The sequence below is a fragment of the Euprymna scolopes genome, chromosome 21 (assembly GCF_053919585.1).
Source record: "Euprymna scolopes isolate OS-2025 chromosome 21, ASM5391958v1, whole genome shotgun sequence".
Taxonomy (NCBI): Eukaryota; Metazoa; Mollusca; class Cephalopoda; order Sepiida; family Sepiolidae; genus Euprymna; species Euprymna scolopes.
Window position 1 is genome coordinate 57388396 of NC_136502.1, and position 13521 is coordinate 57401916.

Consider the following 13521-nt stretch of genomic DNA (forward strand, 5'->3'; position numbering starts at 1 on the left):
TAAAAAACCTTAATATTTTTATATAGATTCTTTATTTAGAACATGATTTGACAAGGATTTAAATTGTCAAACATACGCGCACACACACATATAAGCAAATTTGGTTGAATACTAGAGATTTCTTGTTTTTTAATTTTCTTAGTAATATTCTTGACATGGCAAGTAAGCTTTCTTTCAGGTTTGTAGAATATAGCTCAGAGTTTTCATATTTTAGTCATCTCTTTGATGCTTTTGATTTTCGTGATCGTCATAGGTTTTTTTGTTGTTTGCTTGATTTTTTTATAATTTTCCCAAATGTTTTGGCAAGGAAAAAACGTTCAAGAAATTAAAAAAATCAAACAAACAAAATCTCTTTCAAAAAAAATTGTTGCTGATGACAATCATGAAGATTGAAAGTGCTAGAGAAATGGTCAAAATAAAAACACTACCAGCTGAAACCGCATAGAAAATATTACCAAGAAAATTAAAAAATGAGAAAACACTGATATTAAACCAAATAATGACTTGTTGCTTAAATATATATACATACACACACATACATACACACACATACATACATGCAAAAGATGAGTTAATTAATGTTTGTTTCCCTAAGGCTTTATTCCTATATATTTTAATCATACAAGATACATGTTAAAATATTTAGTTCTGGGATATATCTGGAAAAAAAAATTGTTCTAATTAGTCATTTTCCACTCTATCACTATGATGTGTTCTTATTCAATGCTTTGTCTATTAATCTCTCTTCTGTCACTAGATCTCTCTCTATACATATATACTAGCTGGACGCCTGCCGTTGCCTGGTTGTACAATATGCTTAAACATAATATTTTAATTCATGCATATGTATTATTATAGAATCAATCCTCCATTGATTATTATACAATTATTATTGCCCGTTGACCTAATTTGTTGAAAAAATAAAAAAAATAATAATGATAATGTTGTTCATAAAATTCCGTCTGTGTTTGTTTACAATATCACGTCAGCTGATATTTGGGCTTGACAATGATTGCCCTGGAAACTCATTTCTCATTAATGTTTAGTTTTAAAAAATATGCAAATAAAGATTTGTGTCGATTTTAAATGGTACCTCTTCTTTTATCGTAAATTGAACTCATTAATAAGTAAAAATTAAAATAAAATGGTGAGGTACACCTGGACTTAAATATGGGATTATTCGATCTGTAGTTGAATGCTCTACTACTGAGCTATATTTCCAGATGTCAACAAGTCTGTTTTTTTTTTTAGAAGAAATTATTTGTTGAGATTTTATTATCTCCCTTGCTGATGCAACCTAAAATATTCCTCTGTAAAAATTTATTTTAATCTATAAGAAAGACTATTTTTTATTTTTTATTTTCAATACTTATCGGATGAATTTTTGTACAAAGCATATTTAGGAACACTGCCAAACATAAATTACCTTTTGTAAAAGATAGGCTCAGTCGTTTTAGAACCTATAAGGAACACACACACACAATGTGACTTCTATATAATAGTAGATAGTTGAAGGTAATAAAGAAAGAAAACACTAAATTGGAATAGTTCATTCCAAACAAAAGGAAATATCACCATAGATAGTAATACTATTCTACTCATAGATTGAAAGAAAAAGATATAGATTATATACAGGCTATCATATACATATTTCAGTTAGGATTTTATTCTGATTCCAGCTTCTTCAGGCTGTAGTAAATATACAGTATATTTACTGCAACCTGAGAAAGCTGGTATTGGAATAAATTGGCAGTTGAAACATATATACACCTATGCAGCCAAAAATATTTGTATACATAAAAATTTATACTAAAACACAGCTGTGCTGGTTATTGAGCTTTATCGTATACAACAATAGTTACATCTATGACAAATAACCATACAAACAATACACACACATATTATGGCAAGTTATATTGCATTGTTTGCATGCATTTTTTGCCAAATTAAGATCTAAATTTAAGGTTTACATTAGATGATGATGAGAAAAAGATTTACAACATGGTCTATGCATTTGCAATGTAGAAAATAGAATTCAGTATTGAGGACGGTGCAGTTTGTAAAATCAAAATTGTGAGTAAAACTGCACCTGCCTCAAAACTGAATTCTGTTTCCCATATTTCAAATGCATCGAAAGTGCTGTAATCTTTCTCTAATCAGCATCTAATGTAAACCTTAGACTTGCATCTTATTTCTTAAGCAAATATCTGGCAACAACCACGTACAAACAATGCATTATACCTTGCCACTGAGATATATATCTCCTTTTTTTTCCTACTTGGGAATCATCACTTACCAAGGTACAAAGGCCACTCGAGGATAAGGATTAATGAATGTAAGGTGGTACTGTAGTAATCGTTAATGATGTACATTAGGTAGAATTTGATTATTTATGGGGAAAGCTAAACAAGAACTTGTTTACATTCGATTTGAAGGCTACCATGTTGTATTCAATTGAGAAGCACACCAGTGGAACAGTGTTCTGCAGGTAAGCAGTTCTGGGAAAGAAGCTTTGTTCATAGAATCTGCATTTAGATTTAGGCACAATTAGAGAGTGGGGGAAATCATATATAGTGATTGTAGCTAGTTGAGTGTTTTTTGTGTAAGTTTGGCAAGGGAGAATGATAGATTGGAGTTCAGTTGAGCACCTGCCATGAAAATAACAATGGAGCAGAGACGGGCTCGCAACATCTCTTCTGTAGGAAAGAGGTTACAGGAAAGAGAAAAGGGTATCACTTAATAGATTTTGAAACCAGTTTTGAACTCTATCAAGGCTGAATAGAGCGCGCCGAGCAGCTCCTGCTCAGATGTGGCAACAGTATTCCATTTTAGGGTGTACTTGGCTCTTATACAGATAGAGGATTGCATCAGCACCTACTGGAACAATAGAGTGATCCAACCATTTTTCCAGCAATCTTGGCAACAGATTTGATGTATGTGTTCCATTTCAGATGAAGGTCAGTCCCAGATGCTTGTCAAGACATGAAGCTTCCAAGGCGAGAGTCGTTCTTTTCAATTGGGGCATGATGAGGTCAGAGCGATTTTGGTTTTTAATGCATTAAAATTAACCGGCCACCTTTTTTCTCCCATTACATCACATTTTCAAGATCAGAAAAGAGAGAATCAGAAATATTTTGATCATTGCTGGCCTTTGAAGTGTTGTCATAAATTGTGGTGTCATCTGCATAAATGTCTAAAAATGATCAAAGAATGTGATCTGAGAGATCATTGATGAAGATTAGGAAAAGAGTTGGACTTTAAGGGATGCCAGTGTTAATACTATGAGCTTCTGATTTCTCCTATAACATAACGGCATTGCAAACTCAGTTTTTTTTTTTCAGATCAAAACATTTAATCCAAGCTCAATAGGATACCCAACTGGTAATACAACAACGACTGTGTCCAAATCCATGATGCATCTGTTCAGTATCCGGTGGTTAGTAGTGGTTGACCTTTGTTGCTGAAAGTATTCGTCGACAAGTCATTGCTTTTTGTGAGAAGGACACTCAGAGAAAACTAGCAGATTCAGTTACCACTGATCTTGTCTCCACCTGTCACTGGATCCTAACTGTTGATGCTCAAAGAGTGATATATGTGTAGTACAAGTATTTATCACTAGGCTCGTTTTGTACAGATATCTCTTCTTCATAAGCCCTGTGGTAATAGAGTTGAAGCAAAGTGCAGAACTAACAAATTGGAAGTATAGTCATAAATCTTGCACACAGTCACGCAGCAACCTAATTGAAGTAGCATTACAAGCGTATGGTGTGTTTTTGTCGACATCAGCAATATTACATACCTAATGTGCTTCAACAAGTCATATCTTTTTTATTTGTGGGTCAATTTTTAAAAGAATTATATTAATGGAAAGAGAATAAAATAAACAATGATGTTAATTTATTTTTCTTTTATGCGTTCAATGTTTTTATGCTCCAAGTTAAAAAATGAAAAAACGGTAAAAAATGACAACAACAAAATGGGACCATCTTGGTATGTGCGTTTGTGCATGGTTTCTCGGGGTTGCGCTTGCCAAGATGGCCACCACCGATAACATAAGAAATGACATTGCTTAATATCTGGAAAACTACTTATTTGCAGAAAATTTAAATGCGATATTCGTTTTTAGCATACCCTAAAACCTATAGAAGTAATCATTTTAAATGTTAAGGTGGAAACAAGGTAAAAAATTACAATTTTATTTCTTTGTTTACATAGTAGAATTTTCAGTAAAACAACAGAATAGAAATGACAAAAATTACCATCAATTGGTGAATATATAGTTGTTTCTTATCAGGATTCCTGGTATCCTGGTACTGTGAAAGTTACATAGAGGATTTATGTAGAGTATGATTTATGGTTGCATCTCAGAAAATAGGACTATATTTTGGGCCAGATAGAGAGGATTTACAAAATTTAAAATTGGACTGGTCCCAAAATGCATAAGTTCTGGCCGATTCTGGGAATTTCCATCTTTTACAGAAATCCAAAATCTATATGAAAAATTTTCTTTGATTTATTTCTGAGATTAATTCATATCTACTCAATTTTTTTTTTCTTTGAGGGGAGTAGTAAATACCGCCCATGGATGCTCTTTAGGCATTCAATAGCTACACCCAAGATAAAGCTCTCCTTTGGTGATGAGGCAGGAAAATGCCTATTCTCAATAAGGCTATATTTAAATACCACTATAATAGTTTTGTTCATAAATAGACACCCACTGTATGATACTGTGCGTAGCTTTAAAAAAAAATTGAAATTTGTACATCTGAATTTATGGCTTATGGTAAAGAGATACATCAGATTTGACTGTAAAGGGCACACAATTTTACATAAGAGTGCCAAGTTTCATGAGAATAGCTTGAAAAATAAATAAATGGTGGCGAAATTACCGAATTTCTTGAAATAATTCAAACGGTTTTTACATAGTTCTTTTCATGCAAGTTGATAAAATAACAATTATCTAAAAAGAAAAATCAACTTATAATGCTAATTGAAGAGATGGCAAACTGGTTTCAAGCTGCAGCAATCTATATATATATATACACACACACACACACACACACACACACACACATGAATTTGTATATTTCAGTAGCGTTCTTTTATTAATACAGATTTGATTGAAGAAAAGAGAAATCCTCTGTTAAATACTGTGAGTTCCTGTATACAGTAGAATGAAGCATTAAGTGGCCTATCTGCTTGTGGAAGGAAAAGGATCAGAAGATCAATAGGCAGAGGCTTTTTGCTTCTCTTCAATCAAACCGATATATACATATACATAACGCTGAGTTACATTCCAATAACCAAAAAACAGAATTAGTCCATAATCATGACATTTTATTTATTTTCAAATTAACATACTTATAGGCAAGAGCCTATATTTTTTTCATAAGTGCCTTACACATGTTTCAATGTATTGATGGAAGATATAGTCCATTGTGCCATCAAACATCATGTATATCTGTCCCATCACGCATGGAAAAGAAAAGTCAGACACCCACGTCACTCATGGAAATAGAATGATAGTATTTTCTACCTTTTTTTTTCTTTCCTATTCACACATTGTTTTGTCTTCTTTTTTATATTATATCATCTTCCACAAACGTCTTTGCTGTTTGATATTCATCATTATTTGTTTTAATGTCGAACCGCCAATTCAAATTCCGCGCATTCATGAATATGTGTAATTCAATGTTATAGGACAAATAAGAGTTCTCAATTACTTGTGCAAGAGCAGATGCATTTTCAATGGGCACTATGAATATTTATGATCATCCATCAGTACCTTTGATTTAATGGAAAAATTTGAAAACTCAATTTGCAACATTAAAGATTCTAAATGTGATCGGTTTATCAGCCAATGTAATGATATGGCAAGTAAGCTACACAAACATATTTTTTTAATTCCCATGCAAAATCATCTATTCATGCATTGAGCATTGTTCGAGTAAATACTGAAAATATATACATGTAATATTATACAACTGTAGACAAATTGTTGAGAAAAATTACAGAAAAAACTTTATGCTCCACCGGTGTTGACACTAATATTCATGTTTTTTTTCTTCTTCTTTTAAACTTCTAGTTCGAGTGATATTTTCTTTTTTTTTATATTGTTTTCTTTAACTTTCACTCATTAAGTCGTTATTTCACATGAATATTAGTGCAAACACGAGAAAGCATAATTTTTGTTTACCGTTATTTTTGACAGGTGTCCACCAATACAAACATGAATACAGATGACATATTTTATTGAGAGAGAGAGAGAGAGACTTACTTTACCAATGAAGGATGTCCCGGCCCCGACATATGAAAAAGTGGGGCTCCATTGGGAAGATGCCCAAGTCCTCCATTACTATATCCTGGGTAATGGGGTATGTGATTGGGTGGTTGATGTGGATGGCGTTGCTGCAGGTTTAACGGATGCTGCAGGGGAATTTGCTGATGAGGTCCCATCGCTAGGTGACCACCCTGAAGTGGGTGTTGTGGGATAAGCTGCCGGTGTGGTTGTATCTGACGATGTGGCTGCTGTATTAAGGGGTGGGATATTTGAGGGTTCATGCCACCACTAATTTTACCCATGCTACCACTACTATTTTGAAGGTCAGGCTGTGAATGCTGATTAGGATATGACTGCTGTTGTTGGTGATGTGGATGCTTTTGTGGTGAGGGAGATATGTGACTCACCATTGGGGGTCCTGCAATTGATTTACGTGATGTAGGTACATTACTTTGCGATCCACTACCTAATGATCCGCTCCCAAGATTCAACCCAGGAGAAACAGGTAACTGGTGGTTGGTTGGAGCAGCTGGGTTAGGGATCATGTAGCTGTTATGAAAAGGGTGGTGCTGGTGGCTTGGATGCTGATGTGGGTTGACTGCAAATTGACCTGCCCCAGGCGGACAGATTGAGCTGACAGGATGTGGCTGTGGGTGGAGGATAGTGTTAGAATGTTGGAATTTGGAGGTAGACATAGCAGCAGATGCTGAAGGCACTTTGTGGCCAATATTGTTCATTTTCAGTTTTTTAGTAAGCTTCGCATCCAGGGCAGATGCCAGAAACTCACTATGGGTTGGTACTGATGATGATGAGGACGAGAAGGGGGGAACACACGAAGTCTGGGACTCTAGAGTTGAAGGCAGTGAAGAAGATTTGGTAAGGGACCGTTTGGTGCTTTTGCTAGGGAGTCCATTTTGGTTAATAGCAGCAGTCAAACCTGGAAGAGGGGGTATGACGCCTGAAAATGAGGAATTAGGGTTCATGGCGAGACTCAACCCAACACTGTGTTGGGCTCCAAGATTTGCTAGACCTGGGGGAATTTTTGGGATCGGAGCAGGGGCAGATACCTTTTGTTGGTTACGCTGTGATTGCTTCTGAGCTTTTACTGTAGTTTGGGAAGAGGTTTTCTGGGATGTTGGTGGATGGGGTTGTTGCTGCTGCTGTTGCAGTGGCTTTTGCGGATAGGGATACTGCGGATATACCAAATGTGATTGTTCTGGATGTGGTGACGGAAGGTATTGTTGATGCTGTTGTTGTGGTATCACTTGGTGCGATAATATTTCTTGTTGCAATTGATGGTGCTGCTGGAGATGAGATTGATAGGGATATAGCTGTGAAGAGGATTCTTGTTGTTGTGATAGGGAGTGCTGTTTTAGCTGCGAGGAAGATTCCTGCTGCTGTTCTGATAAAGAGCGCTGCTGTTGTTGATGTGGAGAAAGTTCTTGATGACGTGACAAGGGTCGCTGCTGTTGTGGTACATGCTGTTGAAGTTGTTGCTGCTGCTGCTGTTGAGGTGCTTGTTGTTGTTGCTGGGTTTCTGGCTGTTGAATTTGCTGTTGCTGCTGCAGTGCTGGCTGCTGCTGTGGTGCCGGCTGCAGAAGTTGCTGCTTTGGTGTTGGCTGCAGAAGTTGCTGCTGCTGCTGTGGTGCTGGCTGCAGAAGTTGCTGCTGCTGCTGTGGTGCCGGCTGCAGAAGTTGCTGCTGCTGCTGCTGCTGTGGTGCCGGCTGCAGAAGTTGCTGCTGCTGCTGCTGCTGTGGTGCCGGCTGCAGAAGTTGCTGCTGCTGCTGTGGTGCCGGCTGCTGCGTCTGCTGAGTTACCGGCTGTTGAAGTTGCTGCTGCTGATGCTGCGGTGATGGTTGTTGAAGTTGCTGCTGCTGACGCTGCGGTGATGGCTGTTGTTGCTGCTGCGGTGATGCCTGTTGAAGTTGCTGCTGCTGCTGCGCTGACGGTTGCTGCTGCTGTGGTGCCGGTTGATGAAGTTGCTGTTGCAGTGCTGGCTGCTGCTGCTGCAGTGTTGGCTGCTGCTGTTGCAGTGCTGGTTGTTGAAGTTGCTGCTGCAGCAGTGATGAAGAGGTTTCTTGCTGACGGGATAAGGGGCGCTGTTGTTGTGGAGATTGTTGTTGTAATTTTGGAGAAGCTTCTCTATGTGATAATGAGCGCTGTTGTTGTTGTGCTTGAAGCTGCTGCTGTTGTTGTTGTTGTTGTTGTTGTTGCCGCAGTTGTGGAGAAGGTTCTCTATGTGAGAGGGGGTGCTGTTGCTGAGGATACAATTGCGAAGCATCTTGTTGACGGGATAAAGAGTTGTGTGATTGGGGATACACTTGCATGGCAGTCTCTTGACGTGACATAGAATGCTGTTGCTGTAACTGCTGAGCATACATTTGTGAGGAAGTTTCCTGTTGACGAGACAAGGGACGCTGTTGGTGTTGTTGATATAGTTGTGAAGCAGTCTCTTGTTGACGAGATTGAGTATGTTGCGGTTGCTGTTGAGAATATAGTTGTGATGTACTTTCTTGTTGATGCGACATGGGGCGATGCTTTGGTTGCTGTTGGGGATACAGCTGTGTAAAAGTTTCTTGTTGACAGGAGAGGGGCTGCTGTTGTTGTTGAGACTGTTGTTGTGGGGAATATAATTGTGTTGAAGCTTCCTGTTGACGTGACAGCGGGCGTTGTTGTTGAGGTTGTTGTATCTGTTGTGGTTGTGGGGAATATAACTGTGTAGAAGATTCTTGTTGACGGGATGGGGGACGTTGTTGAGAGGAAGGTTCCTGCTGACGTGATGAAGGACGCTGTTGCTGTGAGAGATGTAGTTGAGGAAGAGGAGGAGGTTCTTGTTGACGAGATAGGGGACGTTGCTGTTGTTGCGAAGATTGTTGGGATTGCTGAAACAGTGAACTTTGTGGAGAATGTTGTTCCACACAGGATGCAGGATGCTGCTGTTGTTGCTGTTTCTGTTGTTGTTGTAGTGAGGCTTGTGGCGATAGTTGTTCCAGACATGATAGTGCATATTGCCGTTGTTGTATCAGAGGATGAAGTGGCTGATTTTGTTGGGATATTTGCTGTTGACGAGACAGAGGGCGCTGTTGCTGTTGTTGATGAGAAGATAACTGCACCGATGGCTGTTGGTGCTGAGGTGCTTGTCCTTGTTGCAGTTTTTGCTGTTGCAGCATATGGTGTTGCTGCAGAATATGAGGGTGATGCATGTGTGCTGGCATAGGTTGTTGTAAGGATTGCAGTTGCTGGATTGGTGAGGAAAGAGTCTGTTGAGATAATGACATAGGATGAGCTTGAGGTGCAGCCAGGGTCATTGGCGAGCCTTGAGAAAGGTGAAGAGAAGGACCCATTGGTGACATCATAGATGTGGCGACAGTCACAGGATATGAGTATGATAGTGTGGTGCGGCGAATGTTTCGCATGTTGCCCGTTTCTATACGAACCTGTTTCATCTTTGTCAGATCTAAAATATAAGGCATACAGCCCTGTGGCAGCTTACTGAGGTCCAGAGTGGGGTGACCCTGCATGAACGCAGATTCAACCAGAGCCAAGGTGATCATGTCAAACATTTGCCAGTTGCCTGGTTGATCAGCTTCCCACTGCCAAATAGTGCCCTTGCCAGCTGGGTGATCACGCGGGTAGATCTGACGTCGGATTGGGCGGCTGGTACCTTTAATATGAAAAAAAAAAAAAAAAAAACTCCATTAGAAATAAGTTTAAGCAGTGATGTAAATAGTCACTGGCAAAAAAAAAAAAAAAACTGAAATGGAGATGAATTTCTCAACCAAGGCAACCATGACCTTTCCTCTGTGTGTGTGTGGAGAGAGAGAGAGAAAGAGAGAGAGAGAGAGAGAGAGAGAGAGAGAGAGAGAGAGAGAGTAGTACAAAAATCAACAACTACATTAATTACTGAAATATCAATTTTAGTCAACATATTGGTTATTGCATTTTAGGGAGTGAATTTGGTTTTCCTAAACTCCAATCAATTTAAGCTAAAAAAGTGAAATTTAAGAGAAACATACCGTGTGTGCATACATGGGGAGAAAGAAACAGGAAGTCATTCTTTGATGAAACAAAAGTCATCTAACTCACCTACCCACTTCATGAATCTTTCAAAATCTTAGTTTTCACAGCAAAATTAACATTTTTAGTTTTCAGAGAACTGTAATAAGAGTGAACAAGAAATTAAGACATGGAGAGGAAGAAAGTGAAAGAGGAAAAAAAGAATAAGAAATAAAATCTAGTAAAATAATGATGTAAAAACAAAAAACTGAGAAGTTAAGGCTTTAGCAATTCGTCCATTTTTTTTTATTAAAAAAAAAAAATAGTAGGGCATTTTGACTAAACCTAGAAGAATTCGTATCTATAAGAGGCTGTAGTGATTTATGTTGAAATCCATCTGTTCTAAATTAAAAAAAATATTTGATTTCCATTAAAATGTAGATAACTCATACCCCTGTTTAAAGGAGTGCTAGTCTTGAATCACATCCTTTCCTACTTGCAATCACAGATCTCCGCAATACTTCTGCTATTCTAAAATACCACAAACTATGGAATTTGCATAAAACAGATACAATTAGGTATGAACGTGAAATTTACCTGTTCTCGCACTCTAAACTGGGATTGGGATAGTTTGTGGGTTTACACTGTTGAGAAAGACGTGAATCAACAATCTTTACTCCCATGAATAGGTAAAATAATTAGTCTCATATGGACTATGGAATGGATTATGCAGAGTTCAGATCCTATCAGCTTCAATTACCATTTCCAAGCTGATCAAAGAAAACATCTTCATCAATCTCCTTTCCCTGCCTCATTAGCTAATTTTACTGTTGACTATTTAGAAAACACTTCTCTCTCTCAAACTAGCAATACCAGACATCATAACGTTCAGCATTGGACAAGGCACACACTGCTACTTAATTTGACACTCATAGTAATAAGTACATTTTTCCTACCTCCATCAAAATAAAACTTATATTACTGGATTCACAATAAAATTTACTTTAAAATGGTATTTTAATATTTTTGTTGTGATTTGTATATTTAAAGAAATCGCTATTTAAATCCGACTATTAATAATGAAACATGCCAGCATAGCATGCCTACTGGTGGTAGATCACCTTTTGCAAATAAGCGGTCAGAGCGTGTTCACGTAAATACTCGAAGTGGAAGTTGTACCCATCGACAACGTTTCTAGTTGTTTTAGCTAATCAAGGAAAAGAATTGACTTTGCTACAGAATTTGAACACAACACGTACGTTTTTCCAGTCAAAAGTTAGAATATTTCAAAATTAACACTTTGTAGTACAAAGATAAGTAAAGATAGAAACTGTGTTCAAACGTTTATTTAATAGCGAATATATTGATTTTTTTGTCCTAAAATTAGAAAAGAATTGGATAAAAACTTTTTATGCACGAGTTGATAGAAGCTGTAACAACAGCATTTAAACATGAGAATTTTAGTGCGTCTTGACGTGCACACAAAAAATCTGTAAACAAGTGTTTGTCAACTAACTTAGAAACATAAAGTATTCATTTTATTTTTGTTATTTAGTAAAGTTTTTAATTATGGAAAGGAAAACTATATCATTTTAAAAAAGAAATTATTTGAAAAAGAATAACCGACAATGGACATTGTTCTTTTTGTTTTTTTTTGTTCTTAGGTTTCGAGTCACAAATAAAATATCTCAAAGGTAACGCTTTGTAGTTCAATGATAAGTAAAGATAGAAACTATTACCTCCTTTTTATGAGGGAGAAGTAGTGTAGAATCCATTTTGTTGTCATGAAACCATCCTCCCAGCTATTACCTCTTCCTTTGGTGGAAGGGCATAGTGTAGTATATGTTCGTTTGATGTGATACCATCTTCTGGCTAGCAAAAATGTGCAATCAGAGGAAGCAGCCTCAGCTAATACAAAGTAAAATGATCATGAAGGGTCAAGAAAGAGGATAAAACCAACACCAACTATACTTCAACTGGAAGGACACAGAAAGTATTGCAGAGCCTTTTTGCAAGTCAAATTCTAGAAAAGCCAACTGCCGTTGTTTAAAAAAAGAAAGAGGGGTAAATGGAAGAGAGAGACGGAGGAGGGGAGTTAATGGAAGAGAGAGATACAAAGAGAAAGGGAGGTAAGTTAATGGAAGAGAGAGAGAGGAACAAATGCAAGAGAGAGAGAGAGGAGTAAATGCAAGAGAGAGAGAGAGGAGTAAATGCGAGAGAGAGAGAGAGAGAGGAGTAAATGCAAGTGAGAGAGAGAGGAGTAAATGCAAGAGAGAGAGGAGTAAATGCAAGAGAGAGAGGAGTAAATGCAAGAGAGAGAGGAGTAAATGCAAGAGAGAGAGAGAGAAAGAGGAGTAAATGCAAGAGAAAGGAGTTAATGAAAAAGAGAGAAAAAGAGGAGAATGAGAGAGAGAGAGAAAAAGAGGAGAATGAGAGAGAGAGAAAAAGAGGAGAATGAGAGAGAGAGAGAAAAAGAGGAGAATGAGAGAGAGAGAGAAAGAGGAGAATGAGAGAGAGAGAGAGAAAGAGGAGAATGAGAGAGAGAGAGAGAAAGAGGAGAATGAGAGAGAGAGAGAGAAAGAGGAGAATGAGAGAGAGAGAGAAAGAGAGAGAAAAAGGGGTTAATGGGAGAGAGAGAGACAAAGAGGAGAATGGGAGAGAGAGAGAGAGAAAAAGGGGTTAATGGGAGAGAGAGAGACAAATAGGGGTTAATGGGAGAGAGAGAGAGAGAGAGAGAAAGAGGGGTTAATGGGAGAGAGAGAGAGAGAGAGAGAGAGAGAAAGAGTAATTAATGGGAGATAGAGAAAGAGTAGTTAATGGGAGAGAGAGAAAGAGTAGTTAATGGAGAGAGCGAGAAATAAGAGTTAATGGGAGAAAGAGAGTTAATTGAAGAGAGAGAGAGAGAGAGAGAGAGAGGAGTTAATGGGAAAGAGAGAGAGAGAAAGATGAGTAAATGGGAGAGAGAGAGAGAGGAGCTAATGGGAGAGAGAGAGAAAGAGGAGCTAATGGGAGAGAGAGAAAGAGAGAGAAAGAGGAGCTAATATGAGAGAGAGAGTAAGAGGAGTTAATGGGAGAGAGAGAGAGAGAGAGAGAGAGAGAGAGAGAGAAAGAGTAGTTAATGGGAGACAGAGAGAGAAAGAGGAGTTAATAAGAGAGAGAGAGAAGGAGAGGAAAAGAGGAGAATGGGAGAGAGGGAGAGAGAGAGAGAAAGAGGAGTTAATGGGAGAGAGAGAGAAAGAAAGAGG

At 37.8% G+C, this 13521-nt stretch overlaps 1 protein-coding gene across 1 annotated transcript in view; it reads right to left on the reverse strand.

The window, feature by feature from the left end:
• LOC145242386 (uncharacterized) overlaps positions 1 to 13521 on the reverse strand; it is a 153195-nt gene that overhangs the window by 112218 nt on the left and 27456 nt on the right. Inside the window, exon 2 of the mRNA XM_080105403.1 lies at positions 6278 to 9944. Within this exon, the coding sequence (XP_079961529.1) occupies positions 6278 to 9944 (3667 nt within the window). The remainder of the gene's footprint in view (positions 1 to 6277; positions 9945 to 13521) is intronic.